This window comes from Heptranchias perlo, chromosome 11, assembly GCF_035084215.1.
Source record: "Heptranchias perlo isolate sHepPer1 chromosome 11, sHepPer1.hap1, whole genome shotgun sequence".
NCBI classification, from domain to species: domain Eukaryota; kingdom Metazoa; phylum Chordata; class Chondrichthyes; order Hexanchiformes; family Hexanchidae; genus Heptranchias; species Heptranchias perlo.
In genome coordinates, this window is record NC_090335.1 from 66,405,145 (window position 1) to 66,423,162 (window position 18,018).

Sequence of the window (18,018 nt, forward strand, 5' to 3'; positions counted from 1 at the left end):
GACCCTTTTGTATCTCTCCCCTCTCACCTTAAATCTATGTCCCCTCGTTATAGACTCCCCTACCTTTGGGAAAAGATTTTGACTATCTACCTTATCTATGCCCCTCATTATTTTATAGACTTCTATAAGATCACCCCTTAACCTCCTACTCTCCAGGGAAAAAAGTCCCAGTCTGTCTAACCTCTCCCTATAAATCAAACCATCAAGTCCCGGTAGCATCCTAGTAAATCTTTTCTGCACTCTTTCTAGTTTAATAATATCCTTTCTATAATAGAGTGACCAGAACTGTACACAGTATTCCAAGTGTGCAGGATCCACCTAGGGATTTGAGGTACTCTTCAAGTTGTTAATGAATATGTTAACACATTCTTATGCAATTCCTCTGTATGTTATTTTAGTATATTTGTTAATGAAGGCATTGAAATAGCACAAAGCTGAATTTCATACGAATGCATTAGTTTACTACAAGTATCACTGAGAGGAATGATTTCGGCTAAAAACGAAAGAATTAGCACCTTTCGTAGCCGCAGGGTGTCCCAAAATGCTTCACAGACAATGAATTATTTTGAAAGTGCAGCCGCTGTCATCATATAGGCAGACGTGGAGCTAATTTGCGCACCACAAGGTCCCTCAATCTGCAAATGATAAATGACTAGTTAATCTCTTTTGGGGTGTAGGTTACAAGAGAACTCTCTGCTCAGCTTCAAATGGTGCCTTTTAATCCCATTTCCTGGACTGCACAGGGATTGAAAGGACAAAACAAGAAATATAAAATGATGAAATTAACAGCGAAATGATGAAATTAATGCGTTTGTATGACATTCTGCCCACTATTTTAATGGAGACATTAATGGGGGCAATTTTAACCTAACTCACCTGGTGGGAAACCGAAGGGATCGGGTGTAACGCTGGTTTTACAACCGACCCGATTTTGCTCTCCATTGAAGTCAGTGGAGAGTAATATCTGTCGGGGTGTAAATCCAGCATTCGAGATCCAGTTGTTTTCCCATCAGGCAAGTTAAGTTAAAACTGCCCCCATTTTAAACCAGTTAATCCTTCCATTAAAATAATGGACAGAGGAATTTGTTATAAACTCACTGATCGTTCATTGGACGTTGTTGATTTCTAGTCTATAGACTGAGGATCATGGACATAGATTAAGAACCAAAGGTGATGCTAACCTATCAAATCTTAAATAACTTTATGTAGTTTCTAATAAAGTTCTAATAAATCCAATAATGAATTCAAAAGAAACTTCTTTACTTGCAGAGTGGTTGGAATGTGAAACTTGCTACCACATGGAGTAATTGAGGTGAATAGCATAGATGTCTTTAAGGGAAAGCTAGATAAGTACCTGAGGGAGAAAATCGAAGGATATGCAGATAGGCTTAGAAGCAATAGGGTGGGAGGAGGCTCGGCTGGACCATAAACACTGGCAGAGACCAGTTGGGTCGAATGGCTTGTTTCTGTGCTGTACATTCTATGTAATTCTACATAATACAAAAGGAAATAGGGAATACGGACTTTCAAAAGGCATTTGATACAGTACGATATAATAGAATTGTAAGCAAAATTAAAGCCCATGGGATTAAAGGGACAGTGGTAGCATGGATACAAAATTGGCTAAGGGATAGAAAGCAGAGGGTAGTGGTGAACGGTTGTTTTTCAGACTGGAGGGAAGTATACATTGGTGTTCCCCAGGGATCCATATTAAGTTGTTTAAAAAGGGAGCGAGGGATAAACTGAGTAATTACAGGCCAGTCAGTCTAACATCGGTGGTGGGCAAATTATTGGAATCAATTCTGAGGGACAGGATAAACCATCACTTAGAAAGGCACAGAGTAATCAAGGACAGTCAGCATGGACTTGTTAAGGGAAGGTCATGCCTGACTAACTTGATTGAATTTTTTGAGGAGGTAACAAGGAGGGTTGATGAGGGTAGTGCATTTGATGTAGTCTACATGGATTTTAGCAAGGCTTTTGACAAGGTCCCACATGGCAGACTGGTCAAAAAAGTAAAAGCCCATGGGATCTAAGGAAGCGTGGCAAATTGGATCCAAAATTGGCTCAGTGGCAGGAAGCAAAGGGTAATGGTTGACGGGTGTTTTTGTGACTGGAAGGCTGTGTCCAGTGGGGTTCCACAGGGCTCAGTACTGGGTCCCTTGCTTTTTGTGATATATATTAATGATTTGGACTTAAATGTAGGAGGCATGATTAAGAAGTTTGCAGATGATACAAAAATTGGCTGTGTGGTTGATAGAGAGGCGAAAAGCTGTAGACTGCAGGAAGATATCAATGGATTGGTCAGGTGGGCAGAAAAATGGCAAATGGAATTCAATCCAGAGAAGTGTGAGGTAATGCATTTGGGGAAGGCAAACAAGGCAAGGGAGTACACAATAAATGGGAGGATACTGAAAGGTGTAGAGGAAGTGAGGGATCTTGGAGTGCATGTCTACAGATCCCTGAAGGTAGCAGGATGGGTAGATAAGGTGGTTAAGAAGGCAGACGGAATACTTTCCTTTATTAGCCAAGGCGTAGAATATAAGAGCAGGGAGGTTATTCTGGAACTGTATAAAACACTGGTTAAGCCACAGCTTGAATACTGTTTACAGTTCTGGTCACCACATTACAGGAAGGATGTAATTGCACTAGAGAGGGTACAGAGGAGATTTATGAGGATGTTGCCAGGACTGGAGAACTTTAACTATGTGGAAAGATTGGATAGGCTGGAGTTGTTCTCTTTGGAACAGAGGAGGCTGAGGGGTGATTTAATTGAGGTGTGCAAAATTATGAGGGGCCTAGATAGAGTGGATAGGAAGGACCTATTTCCCTTAGCAGGGAGGTCAATAACTAGAGGGCATAGATTTAAAGTGATTGGTAGAAGGATTAGAGGGGAGCTGAGGAAAAAATTTTTCACCCAGAGTGTGGTGGGGGTCTGGAACTCACTGCCTGAAAGGGTGATAGAGGCAGAAACCCTCAACTCATTTAAAAAGTACCTGGATGTGCACCTGAAGTGCCGTGACCTACAAAACTACGGACCATGTGCTGGAAAGTGGGATTAGGCTGGGTGGCTCATTTTCGGCCAGCGGGGACACAATGGGCCGAATGGCCTCCTTCTGTGCTGTAAAGTTTCTATGATTTCTAAGACAACTGCTCCTTTTGATACATATTAATGACCTGGACTTGGGTATAGAGGGTATAATATCAAAGTTTGCAGATGACACAAAACTCAGAAATGTGGTAAACAATGTGGAGGATAGTAACAGACTTCAAGAGGACATAGACAGACTGGTGAAATGGGCAGATATATGGCAGATGAAATTTAACGCAGAGAAGTGTGAAGTGATACATTTTGGTAGGAAGAATGAGGAGAAGCAATATAAATTAAATGGTACAATTTTAAAGGGGGTGCAGGAACAGAGAGACCAGGAGGTGTATGTACACAAATCTTTGAAGGAGGCAGGACAAGTTGAGAAAGCATACGGGATCCTTGGCTTTATAAACAGAGGCATAGAGTACAAAAGCAAGGAAGTTATGCTAAATCTTTATAAATCACTGGTTAGGCCTCAGCTGGAGTATTGTGTTCAATTCTGGGCACCACACTTTAGGAAGGATGTCAAGGCCTTAGAGAGGGTGCAGAGGAGAATTACTAGAATGGTACCAGGAATGAGGGACTTCAGTTATGTGGAGAGACTAGAAAAACTGGGGTTGTTCTCATTAGAGCAGACAAGGTTAAGAGGAGATTTGTTACAGGTGTTCAAAATCATGAATGGTTTTGATGGAGTATATAAGGAGAAACTGTTTCCAGTGGCAGAAGGGTCAGTAAGCAGAGGACACAGATTTAAGGTTATCAGCAAAGAACCAGAGACGATGAGGAAACATTTTTTACGTTGTAATGATCTGGAATGCACTGTCTGAAAGGGTGGTGGAAGCAGATTCAATAATAACTTTCAAAAGGAAATTGGAAAAATACTTGAAGGAAAAAAATATACAGGGCTATGGGGAAAGAGCAGGGAAGTGGGACTAATTGGATAGCTCTACCAAAGATCCGGCACAGGCCCATGGGCTGAATGGCCTCCTTCTGTGCTGTTTCTATGATACTATGATGGGAAATTGCACTGTGTGGTGTTGACTTAGCTATACAGTCTGGGAATGTTACCGGGTATTTAGTGATGTAGAGCATCTCAACCAAAGGGGGTGGTTTTACAATTGACCTCAGAAGGGAACATCAGCCAAGGCTCTTACCCTTGACCATTATCAATGATCCCTCTTAAAAAGTGCCTGTGTGTGAACATTGGGTGAGAACAGGTTTGGGTTCGACTGTGATGGTTCCCACTCACTACCAAACAGCCTGCTGACACTTACTGCCTAGGGTCATGCATGAAGAATTGGCAGTTGGTATGGGGACTATCATTGTTGGAAATGAGTCAGGGATTAGAGGAGAGGCATGGGGGAAAAAATTATCATAAATGAATAAAATAAAATATTGTTCCATGGATATATTCAATTTTGACTGCTTTTACAAATGGAAGAACTGCTCATGAGATGGTAAACACCAGAATATAAGGGAAATGACAACATTTTGTGAAAAATTGTTTTATTGTATAATAATACATCCATTTTTGACATGCCGCAGCGTTAATGTGGATTGAGATGATTTTCTTCTAACTAAATCCTTCATTTTGAGATGTAGGGGTGAATTTCTTCAGGGGTTCTCCCCATCGTCAGCCATTTCTTAGTTTACAACGAGTCTCCGAGGTTTCTGCAGATCTTGCTCCAAAGTTACAGCAGGCGATCGGAAGAACCCCCGCAGATATCCAAATCCGTGATGCCACGTCTCGACTTAAGGTAGTATTGTAAAACCGAACAGAAACACACACTCCAATATAAAAAAGCAAGGGTCTCTCGCTCCAAGAAGCCACTTTGAAATACAGTCTATTGCTAATTGATTATTATACAATTATGCTTACTCCTGCTTAAGTTTATAATATAGATTGGCTACAAATCTCCCTGCGTTACAGCAGCAAGAGTACCCTTATATTACTGGCCTTTTGTGATATGTAACGTGATATGATAGATGAATTATCTTTGAAACTCTTGTAACCCCCATCCACCATCTGACAGAACTACCATCGCTGTCTTCAGAAGACCACCACTGCTGACATACGTCCCTGATGTACACTATAACACCAAAACTACTTGCGGTTCACTCTTAATGCAGGAATTTCATAGTCATGTTATAAATAGTTCCAGTTACAGCCTGGTAATGCCCATCCAGCTTTTGTACACATTTCTGTTGGCTGTTCCTTGCTATCATTTAGAATCTTTAGAATCTTTACCATGTTATTAAATATTTTTTCTCCCCAATTATCTACCCTAAAGGCACCAATTGTTGTTGTGCGTATTGGCAGGTACCAGCACCTCTCTGCTAACTTAGCCAAGTAGCAGTTCTTCACGTGGCTGCCGAGACTGTGTTGTTAGGCTATTTGACTGTGGAGGGCATTACAGTTCATCCGAATTTTAGCCAATAGAGAATCGAGGGTGATCCCATGCAGCATTTTCGATTGTTTAAAGATTTTCCAATGGGATTATGGAATGTCACAACTCTAATACACATTCAAAGCTCTACATTCTATCTTCTTAAATGATTTTCTAACTCTTCCTTCTTTCTCAGTCTGAACACCATTTAACTCCTTTGCTTTGATAACGGGCAGTTGGAAAGATTATCTGTAATCACCAGGCATTGTTCTCTGATTATATATGCTATACCTTTATGGAACCCTACACTCACCTGACGAAGGAGGAAGCCTCCGAAAGCTTGTGATTTCAAATAAAGCTGTTGGACTATAACCTGGTGTTGTAAGACTCCTTACATTGGTAATTGTCAATGAACTTTGCTATATGATGAATAGGGAGCACGGACCCAACTAACTGTCAGGAAGAGACCAGGGGGGGGGAACAGGTGGGTTGGGGGCGGGTGACAGGTAAAAATAACAGTTTTTGAAGTGGGACTGCAACCCGGCTCCAAAGCGCCTACTTCCGGGTTTAACCCAGGTACGTTTGGATGCGCACGCATCTGAAACCCGGAAGTCCCGTCCCCCCTTAATGCTGGCGGGCAGATTGTTAAAGGGGCAATGTACCTCATTGAAATAGTTGAGGTACTTAATTTTTTGTGGATTCTAAAGCTGAAATGAATTTAAGCTCACCTGCACGGGTCTCCCACGGCTTCTGATTCTCGTCAGGTGAAAGCAGGCGAGAAGGGCCAGATTCATGAGGCGAGTGCCTTTATTGCACTGCTTGTGGGCCAGGAGGAGCAGGAGTGTTTCACTGAGGCCCAACAAGCTCACCTGGTGCGACAGGACCCCCGCGATCGGCCAACCCCTCCCGATGGTACACTGCCCCGACGGCAGACCACCCACCTCATCTCCGATTCTTCATCTGATTGCCGATCGGATCACCCCCCTGCCCCCAATCTTCTCCACGGCACCCCCACCTCCTCGGTGTCGTCCACAGCCCATGATCTCTCCCTCCCCCCCTCCCTCCTCTCCAATTTACGGCTCCTTTCCCTCCCGACAGGCAGCCAGCCGGTCAATCTGGCTGGTTGTTGTGTGGGAAACCCGGAAACAAAAATAATTACCTTCAATTGAGTTGCAATCGCAGATTGCGCGCACTCATTTGACTTCCGGGTTCTCCACGCGAAAATCTACCCACCCACTGGGTTCCTGGCTCCAAGTTAAAACCATACCCCAGGTGTCAGCTGTGGTTTGGTTGTAAAAGATCCCATGGGACTATTTTGAATAAGAGCAGGGGAATTCTCCCCAGCGTCCTGGCCAACATTTATCCCTCAACCAATATCACTAGAACAGGTTATCTGGTCATTATCACATGGCTGTTTGTGTGACTTTGCTGTGCACAAATTGGCTGCCACATTTCCGACCTTACAACAGTGATTACACTTCAAAAAAAAGTACTTAATTGGCTGTAAAGTTTTGGAATGTCCTGAGGTCATGAAAAGTGCTACATCATAAATGCAAGTTCGTTCTTTCTTAAACATTCTGGCAAGTATTACAGTATAGATTGCTTCGCCATTCTGTTGTGCATTGAACTGCAGATGGATTAAACCTACATAAACCTCTGGCTTTGTATACTGGGCTCAGACAAGTCCCCTTATCCAGATTAATAAAGGAGGTTTTGGCACCAGTATTGGTCAACCCAAAGTGTTCACTCATGAGGTAACATGTGGAGCTAGTGGTGCAACAAAACCTGCACCATTTGTTGGTGGGGGGGGGAGGTTAAAAATTAGGGAAATGTGCTAATAACATTTTTAATGGGACTAACTAACACAAGGGGCAATCTATGAGTGAGTCTAAGGTCCACAATCATTCTGCATTATAACAAGTTAATGGGCTCTATTTTAGCACCCGCTATCGGGTGCGTTTCCCGCGGGGAGGCACCGAAAATCGGAGAATCCCGGCGCGGTACCGGAGCCCGCCTCGAACCCACGCACTTCCGGGTTCCCCGCTGACGCGCCGGCGTGCGCGCGCTGCCCCCGCTGGTGGGAATCCCGCAGGCAATTAAAGCCAGCGGGTTTCCACTTGAAGGTATTTATTGAGGTATTTCAGGTCATTAACTGACCTGATTAAAGGATTATGTGGGATTTTAGAGCAAACTTGGACTGTTTCCCACACTGGGGGAAACACTTCCAGGTCAAATGGACGTGTTGCAGCTGTCAGCCTGTGGCAGCTGCAAAGGTCCATTTGACAGGTTGGGGGGGGGGAGACCATCACTCATTGCAGGAGGCCACTCTGTCACTTGGGACAAAGTTTGGCCTCCACCACCCTCCTCCTGACAGTCAAAGTCACCAACTTGCACACTTACCCCGGGGTCCGGAGACATGTACCTACCTTGCGGACCCCCTCAGATGTACATCTTGCGGATGGGGGCCGCCGTAGCTGCAGTCATGACCTCCTCGGAGGGCGAACAGCATCACCAGCCTCACCAGCCTCGCCGTCCACCTCTGACACGTGGAGCTCCACAACAGAGTGCTGTGACACATCCACCTGTACAGCAGGAGGGAGGGCTACCGCAGAGAGAGATGCGTCGCAGAGGGCACTACCCTCGCCACAGGGTCCACAGACCAAGGCTCAGCTTCCTGGACCTCTCTGAGGAGCAGTGCACACGGAGGCTCAGAGTCACTCGACATGTAGTCGTGGACATCTGCAGCCTCTTTCATGCCGAGCTGCTCCTGGCTGGCCCGAGCACCATCTTCTTACCTGTCGCTGTCAAAGTCACCACTGCCCTCAACAACTTCTCCTCCGCATCCTTCCAGGGTGCAACCGGGGACATCGCCGATGTCTCTCAGTCGTCTGCGCAAAAGAGCCCTGCAAATACACCTACACCCACTCTGCAGTGACACAATGGGTGGCATCAGTTGTGGGTCCTCATAGTGATCCTCAGCAGAGGGCATTATTGCACAAACCAGACAGGATTCGCGAAGACATGGCAGTAGTGGTGCCAATATAATATGTAATGTGAGTTGGTCAGAAATTCAATATAAGTAACACCCATTACAAACCCTCAGACACGCTTGTGCATCCCCTTCATGCTCACGACACGTTTGCCTTACGCTGCCTGCTGCACATATGTGATGCATGCCCTGTGGCTGCAGCACAGGTAGTGGCAGGTTGAGTGAGGCTGGCCGTGAGAGATGCACGAGAGGGTGAGTATGAGATAGAGCCATGAGATTGTATGAGGATTGGGTTGAGTGGTAGTGGCGGGATGAGTACTGGCGAGGTGAGTAGGTGCAAGTAAGATGAGGATGAGGTTTGAGTGGGTATGAGGGGTGATGTGACAGAGTAGTGTTGGCAGTGCTGAAGGAGATGTGGGGTGGGGGCAGTGATGTGGCAGACGGAGTGTAGGGGAAAGACTACGTGTACTCACTTTGGCTGACCTACTGAGGTTGTTGGAGTGCCTCCTACACTGAATGCAGGTGGGCGATATGTTGGTTGCACTGGTGACCTCCTCTGTCACCTCGAGCCAAACCTTCCTGGTGGCAGAGGCAGGCCGCTTCCTCCCGCACGCCGGGAGGAAGATCTCTGTCCTCCCCCTCCTCCTCACCCCATGTATTGATACCTGGGGTGAGGCATCATTAAACTGGGAGCAGCCTTCCCCCTGGGCTGCTCCATGCTGTAATTTTTGCTATTTGTTGCAGCATCTGTCAGTGGAGGACTCCCCCTTTAAATAGAGCGCCTCCAGCTGACAGATCTTACTGTGCATGCGCAGCCCGCCCGACGCGCAGATCAGCAGTGGGGAACCCGGAGGAGCAGGTAAGTGGATCCAATTAGTGGATTGGATCCTACAATCGCGCGGGAAACTGACTAATTTCACCGGGCGCGTTACCCACGCGCCCGATAGCCTCCCCGCCGAGAACCCGCAGCCCTGCTAACATCGGGCCCAATGAGTCAAAGGCAGCACAATCAGCATTGGAAATACATTATGAAGAACACTACATGGACTAAGAAATGTTACAGTAAGTAACCAGCACACACAAGTCATTGGACAGTATGAAACCGAGTCTATTGAAGGTCTGAATGTATCCAACACAATCAAAACACTTGGAGATCTTCAAAAGAAGTCCTGGATACCCCACCTTTGAACCCATAACACCCTCTTCTAGTTAGCTATCAGTAAGAATATCCAGGTTATTTATTATTAAATCCATCCTTACAATGGATTGAAATACAGTCATATAGGCTGGAAGACTTGCTCTGGTCACTGAGTAGCAAAATCACATACCATTTCTGAATGAATTTATGATATCACACAGAGGCCAGGGCAATTCTGTAACAGTACTAGCATGAAAAATCCCTGCTTCAATAATTTACCGTTTATTTTAAAATATGAACTAATTTTCCCCTTTGACTTCTCAGGGCAGAAACTACGAGGCCCGGTCGATGGCGTCATGACTCGCTAGACATGAGTATGGGGCTGCAGGATTGGGCCTACACAGCTATAGCTCTATCTCTAGCTCACACTTGCACATAGCAACACTCTGCTCTGGAAGCAAAGCCTCGACATTTCTGCCTCCTTCTGTGCAAACAACACAACTTACACCAAAAGCTGCCTGTACATTTTGCAAATAGTCATAATACCAACAATAGCAATATGCAGTAGATACATGCCCCATGCTGCATCATTAGAGCTAGATTCTTTTATATATACACATCAGAACTTGTAGAGAGTAAGGGGGTAACTTTGACATTGGACGATAGTGTAAAACGGGCAATAACGGTTCGGCCCCCTGTTAAACACCTTTCCCGATTGAAGTTAATAGAAATGGAAATCAGGAGAGGTGGTTAACATGCGGCCCAAAATCAAAATGACCCCCAAAGAGAGCAATGCAGACTACTTCTAAATCGGACCAAACAAATTATTTATCAGAGTAATAGCTTAGCATTCAGCATGGAAGCAAGAATATACACACCAAAAACAATGGCTTCCTTCTCAGGATAACAGAACACAGATCACATTTGCTAATATTCCTTTGGAAAGCAATGTAAGATCACATTTAAATAAGAACTTTATACACAATTGGGCTTCCAGTTCTATTGGACTCCTCAGTGAGTAATGCTCCATGTATTCACAATTCATTATTCTGTTTATTGGGCATTGACATAAATAGATGGAAGCATGAAGCGTAATTTAAATATCTCAGTTTCACAAAAATGGAAAACTAAACAGTAACCGTACATATTAAAGGAACTATAAAATGCTTTCCAGTTAATAACAGGTGTGACATGCCACTAATAGGCTATTCTAATCAGTAGCATCATTTGTTTATCAGGATCAATGTAAGACTTTAGCCAATACTGGTCCCACCAACATATCACCAGAAGACTTAAAACAAGTCACTTCTATGAGATGAAACTCAATAGAAAATCTCCTATTCAAGAACATAAATCACATTTATATTCTTTCAATTGAGAAACATTGGTCAAGAGCCCTTTAAGATTGAAAAGAATAGGAAGGAAGAATTCAGTAAATCAGGACATAGTGGTTAGGTTAGTGTTGTCCAATACATGTTGCTAATTGGGAATCGAGGTGTGGCTAATTGCAGATCTGATTACTAAATTAAAATGAATAATAGACACAGTCGCTGGACATTTGATCTCAATACTTATATTACATGGCATATGCATGTGTACTTCCTCCTTTTTGTGCCTTTGTTGGTAAACTGGTAAGACGAAAAGCAGAGTGTGCAAGTGTTTTTTGATTGTTGCGTGTGCTTTACTTCCTCGGTTACTGCTCATTAATTATCTGCAAAAATGGTGTGGAACACAGGTGAAAACATCGGACTTCAGCATCATGGAAACACCAGCAACATTGTATAAAGAGGAGAGCCGTCATTGCGGTCAGCTCGACCAATCGGAATAGTGCTCGAGGCCAGCAGAAGAAAGCCACTCCAACTAATAACGAGTAATTCCAACAGGGCACGTCATAGTAAAGGGCAATCAGCATCCAATCACGTTCTGGACGGAGAGCGAGGGACGGGCCTGGACGGAGAGCGAGGGCCGGGCCAGGACGGAGAGCGAGGGCCGGGCCAGGACGGAGAGCGAGGGCCGGGCCAGGACGGAGAGCGAGGGCCGGGCCTGGACGGAGAGCGAGGGCCGGGCCAGGACGGAGAGCGAGGGCCGGGCCAGGACGGAGAGCGAGGGCCGGGCCAGGACGGAGAGCGAGGGCCGGGCCAGGACGGAGAGCGAGGGCCGGGCCAGGACGGAGAGCGAGGGCCGGGCCAGGACGGAGAGCGAGGGCCGGGCCAGGACGGAGAGCGAGGGGCGGGCCAGGACGGAGAGCGAGGGGCGTGCCAGGACGGAGAGCGAGGGGCGTGCCAGGACGGAGAGCGAGGGGTGGGCCAGGACGGAGAGCGAGGGACGGGCCTGGATGGAGAGCAAGGGGTAGGCCTGGATGGACAGCAGGGGCGGGTCTGGCGAGGATCATTGTACAAGTCAACATTCCCAGCAATCACTCTGATGGAGTCAAAGACCTGCTCGCAACTGCTGGACAGAAACCGAGAAGCTGCACTATGATGTGCCGAGTCTGATCAACTCATGCCAGAATTCCAAACTTTGGTTAAAGAGAAAGATTGCAAAGTTTCGCACTGAATTGTGGTAGATGTTTGTTAAGAAAATATACGTGAAGTACATTCAACCGTATTGTGTGTAAGGCATTTTCTACTAAAATTAGTGCATGTGGCTAAAACGGTGTGGCCATAGCTATGCATGTGGCTAGTCAATGATTTCTATTGGATAACACTGGGTTAGGTGACACCTACCTTGCGTTTTAAAAGATGGTAGGTTGTAAGATGAAGGTAATATTGAGGGAGGTAAGTGGTTACACAGTTTTGAGGTTCTAGGAAAGAATGAGTTAGAGTAGGAGAGGACATGAAGAGCCTTGATTTCAACACAGTAAGGATGCAAGGAGGAGGAAGACATCGTGGAGGATGGCGGCATATTTGAAGCTTAGAAGGAATAAGAGAAAAGTTCTGAGGAGCAATGACCATGCAAGCATCTAAAGATATTGCTGGAAAGGTTGCACCATTAGGCTTTAACAAAGTGAACAATAAAATAAAAAGACTAATTTTTTTCATTATCTTATTTGCTAACATTCTTCTTGTTACTTAAGATCATTGGGAACCTTCTGATATTGGCTTTGACTGAATGTCCTTTTTGACTAATGTGCTAGTGGCTTCACTGAAAGTCTGTTATGTACTAGACAGATATTCCTTGATTATAAAACTTCCAAAGGATGTTGGTATTATTCATATCATATTCTGTCCAAACATTTTGTTAGACATTGCTGTGAACAGTTTGGATTCTACTGATCAATTTGTTCTGTTCGTCCTCTCTGTATTTTTCTTCAAGTTTTAGCTTATCAATGTCCCCATACCTAAGTGCTTCAGAGGCAAAATAAGGGTTTGAGCTCTTCCTAAGCTTGTCGAAGAAACTGAAGTCAACCAGATATTTCCCACCAGGAGAGATCGACATAAGAGGCACAAACTCATAGCCCCAAAGTATCTCCTCTGGCACATAAGAGGTTCTGATCTGGCAAGCGGCACCTGTGGACTCCACTGTAGCATTTAAAATGACAACCAGCTCAAAGTCTTTATCCCTCAGGTTAGCCGATGTATATCTATTCAGTGGGCTTTTCTCATCAATTATATGATAAAAAGTCAAGGGGAAGATGAGGAAGGGGCTTTCAGAGCCAGTGTTCACCTGAAAATTCACATTTACCTGTCTGAGTTTGATGATCTCACCTTCCTCAGTGATGTGGGTGTGCAAGAATTTCCCAGAAAGCTGGCACTGGAGCAGAAGGCTCTTCCTCATGTTTGCCACACGGAGCAGAAGGCAAAGCTTGTTATCGTGTATGGCGATGGCAGCATGGTGGCTAAACCTGATTGTCTCAGAGCGCTTTTTTGGCCTTGCGATCTTTGCCAGAAAAGTACCGGTGACAAAGATCTCCGCCAAGGTGGTGATGACCAACTGAGTGATTAGCAGGATAATGGCAAAAGGGCACTCCTCCGTGATACAGCGGAAGCCATAACCAATGGTCGTCTGGGACTCCAGGGAAAACAGGAATGCTCCTGTTAAGGTTTCAATGTTCACCACGCATGGTGTGTGGTTAGCTGGGGGGTGCAGTAACTCTAAATCTCCGTGTACGAATGCAATGGCATACCAGAGAATCCCGAAAAGGAACCATGTCATCACAAATGTGGCTGTAAAGAGAGTTAGCTTATAGCGCCATTTCATGTCAATGACAGTGGTCCAAAGATCCTGTAAGTAGAGGAAGGCCCAGCCATCCACTTGGTCAATTTTCACATTGTTGTGACCATCTTTCGACACGACACGCCGTCTTGAAACATGGGAGACCATGCTAACGTTTTCGGAATTCTCCATCTTGAAAGGCAATGATCTACCAGATACAAGGACAAAAAAATGGTTTGCTAAACTCGAGGGGAATGTTGAATTGAACCATACAGTAGACATGCAAAACATTAACTCACGTAGAAATACATAATGTAAAAAGGCCATTCAACCCAAACAGTCCGTGTCACTATTTAACTTTCATGCAGTTCTAATCACATTTACCCATTCCATTCCCATATTCCTTAAACCCCTTTTCTTTCATCCACCTATCCAATCTAATCTTGAATATTGACAGCATCTGTCTCAACCACTAACCCTGACACTGAATTCCACAGCCTCACAACTTTCTGTGCAAAGAAGCTTTTCCTACCCTCCGTTCTAAATCTCTTATATTTAATCTTATATCTACGGCTCCTCGTTCTGAACCCATCTGGAAACATTCTGCTTATAGAAACATATAAGTATATTTACGAACATTGTTCTAGTTACTTAAGATCATTGGGAACCTTCTGATATTGGCTTTGACTGAAAGTTCTTTTTGACTAATGTGCTAGTGGCTTCAGTGAAAGTCTGTTATGTACCAGACAGATGTTCCTTGATTATAAAACTTCCAAAGGACGTTGGTATTATTCATTTCATATTCTGTCCAAACATTTTGTTAGACATTGCTGTGAACAGTTTGGATTCTACATAGAAAGAAACTTAGAAAAATTTACAGCACAAAAGGAGGCCATTCGGCCCATCGTTTCTGTGCTGGTCGAAAAAGAGCTGCCCAGCCTAATCCCACTTTCCAGCATTGGTCCATAGCCTTGTAGGTTATCACAATTGAAGTGCATATTAAAGTACATTTTAAATGTGATGAGGGTTTCTGCCTCTACCACCCTTTCAGGTTATTTCCAGACTCCTACCACCCCCTGGGTAAAAAAAAAATTCCTCAGCTCCCCTCTAATCCTTCTATCAATTACTTTAAATCTATGCCCCCTGGTTATTGACCTCTCTGCTAAGGGAAATATGTCCATCTTGCCTACTCTATCTAGGACCCTCATAATTTTATACACCTCAATTAAATCACCCCTCAGCCTCCTCTGTTCCAAAGTAAACAACCCCAGCCTACCCAATCTTTCCTCATGGCTAAAATTCTCCAGTCATGGCAACATCCTTGCAAATCTCCTCTGTACCCGCTCTAGTGCAATCACATCTTTCCTATAATGTGTTGACCAGAACTGTATGCAGTACTCAAACAACAACTAGTGTTTTATACAGTTCTAGCATAACCTCCCTGCTCTTATATTCTATGCCTCAGCTAATAAAGGAAAGTATCCCTATGCCTTCTTTCCCACCTTATCTACCTGTCCTGCTACCTTCAGGGATCTGTGGACATGCTCTCCAAGGTCCCTCTCTTCCTCTACACCTCTCAGTATCCTCTCATTTATTCCCTTGTCTTGTTTGACCTCCCCAAATGCATTACCTCACACTTCTCCAGACTGAATTCCATTTGTCACTTTTCTGCCCACCTGACCAGTCCATTGATAGCTTCCTGCAGTCTACAGCTTTCCTCCTCACTATCAACCACAAAGCCAATTTTTGTATCATCTGCAAACTTCTTAATTAAGCCCCCTACATTTAAGTCTAAATCATTAATTTAAAGCACAAAAGGCAAGGGATCTAGTACTGAGTCCTGTGGAACCCCACTGGAAACAGACTTCCAGTAACAAAAACACCCGTTAACCATTACCTTTTGCTTTCTGCCACTGAGCCAATTTTGGATCCAATTTGCCACTTTCCCTTGGATCCCATGGGCTTTTACTTTTTTTGACCAGCCTGCAATGTGGGACCTCGTCAAAAGCTTTGCTGAAATCCACGTAGACTACATCAAACGGACTACCCTCATCGACCCTCCTTATTACCTCCTCAAAAAATTCAATCCAGTTAGTCAGACACGACCTTGCCTTAACAAATCCATGTTGACTGTCCTTGATTAATCCGTGCCTTTCTAAATGATTGTAAACAATTTTACAACACCAAGTTATAGTCCAACAAATTTATTTTAAATTCCACAAGCTTTCGGAGGCTTCCTCCTTCCTCAGGTGAACGGTGTGGAAATGAAATTTTCGAATCCTTCGCATTTGAAAATCACAGAACAATGCCTGGTGATTACTGCCCATTGCCAAGGCAATCACAGTGAGCAGACAGAAAGGTGTCACCTAAAAGGCCACCGAATATACAAACCCCCAAAAAAAAAGAGAGAGAGAAGGAAGACAGTCAATGACCCGTTATATTAAAAACAGATAACATTTGTTCGCTGGTGGGGTTACGTGTAGTGTGACATGAACCCAAGATCCCGGTTGAGGCCTTCCTCATGGGTGCGGAACTTGGCTATCAATTTCTGCTCGACGATTTTGCGTTGTCGTGTGTCTCGAAGGCCGCCTTGGAGTATGCTGACCCGAAGGTCGGTGGCTGAATGTCCAAGACTGCTGAAGTGTTCCCCGACAGGGAGAGAACCCTCCTGTTTGGCGATTGTTGCGCGGTGTCCGTTCATCCGTTGTCGCAGCGTCTGCATGGTCTCGCCAATGTACCATGCTCTGGGGCATCCTTTCCTGCAACGTATGAGGTAGACAATGTTGGCCGAGTCACAGGAGTATGAACCGTGCACCTGGTGGGTGGTGTCCTCTCGTGTGATGGTGGTATCTGTGTCGATGATCTGGCATGTCTTGCAGAGGTTACCGTGGCAGGGTTGTGTGGTGTCGTGGACGCTGTTCTCCTGAAAGCTGGGTAATTTGCTGCGAACGATGGTTTGTTTGAGGTTGGGTGGCTGTTTAAAGGCGAGTAATGGAGGTGTGGGGATGGCCATAGCGAGGTGTTCGTCATCATTGATGACATGTTGAAGGCTGCGGAGAACATGGCGTAGTTTCTCCGCTCCGGGGAAGTACTGGACGACGAAGGGTACTCTGTTGGTTGCGTCCCGTGTTAGTCTTCTGAGGAGGTCCATTCGCAAAGACATCCATCGACTTTTACCCTTTGTTTCCTGTTACTGAGCCAATTTTGGATCCAATTCACCACATTTCCCTGTATCCCAAGGGCTTTTACCTTTCTGACCAGTCTGCCATGTTGGACCTTGTCAAATGCCTTACTAAAATCCATGTAGACAACATCCACTGCACTACCTTCATCAATCCTCCTTGTCACTTCCTCAAAGAATTCAATCAGATTTGTGAGGCGTGACCTTCCCTGAACAAATCCATGCTGACTATTCCTGATTAAACCATGCCTTTCCAAGTGACAGTTTATCCTATCTCTCAGTATTGATTCTAATAGTTTGCCCACCACTGAGGTAAGAGTGACCAGCCTATAATTGTTCGGCCTTTCCCTTGTACCCTTTTTAAACAATGGTACTACATTTGCAGTCTTTCAGTCCTCTGGTACCTCCCCTGTATCTAGTGAGGATTGGAAAGTGATCTCAGAGCATCCGCTATTTCCTCCCTGGCTTCCTTCAATCGCCTAGGAAACAATCCATCCGGCCCTGGTAACTTATCAACTTTCAAGGATTCCAGTCCCTCTGGTACTTCCTCTCTTGTTATGTTTATCTTATCCAATATTTCACACCTCTCCTCTTTAACTACTACATCCAGATCATCCCTTTCCTTTGTGAATACGGCGACAAAATATTCATTTAAAACCCTACCCACATCCTCTGCTTCTACACACAAGTTACCCTTATCATCCCTGATAGGTCCCATCTTTTTCTTAGCTATCCTCGTGTTCTTAATGTGCTGATAAAACATCTTTGGGTTTTCTTTAATCTTACTAGCTAATATTTTTTCATGCCCTCTCTTTGCTTCCCTTATTTCCTTTTTTACATCATCCCTGTACTTTCTATACTCCTCTAGGCTTCCTGCAGTATTTAGTTTTCTGTGACAGTCATAAGCTTTCTTTTTCTGCTTTATCTTGCCCCGTATACTTCTAGACAACCAGGGGGCTCTAAATTTGGCAGTGCCACCCTTTTTCTTTGAGGGGACATGTCTGCATTGTACCCGTAGAATTTCACTTTTTAGTGCCTCCCACTGGCTTGCCACTGATTTCTCCTCAAGTAGTTGTG

The 18,018-nt window shown here is 44.7% G+C and overlaps 1 protein-coding gene across 3 annotated transcripts in view; it reads right to left on the reverse strand.

The window, feature by feature from the left end:
- The window catches only part of kcnj15 (potassium inwardly rectifying channel subfamily J member 15), a 277,287-nt gene that overhangs the window by 238,256 nt on the left and 21,013 nt on the right, over window positions 1-18,018 (reverse strand). For 2 of the 3 annotated variants that reach the window (XM_067993304.1, XM_067993305.1), the window contains exon 3: window positions 9,290-13,968. In XM_067993304.1, coding sequence (XP_067849405.1) covers window positions 12,846-13,968 — 1,123 coding nt within the window. In that variant the 3' untranslated portion in view covers window positions 9,290-12,845. Of the gene's footprint in view, window positions 1-9,289; window positions 13,969-18,018 lie in introns of those variants that run through there. The other variant, XR_010964488.1, reaches the window with a different exon arrangement.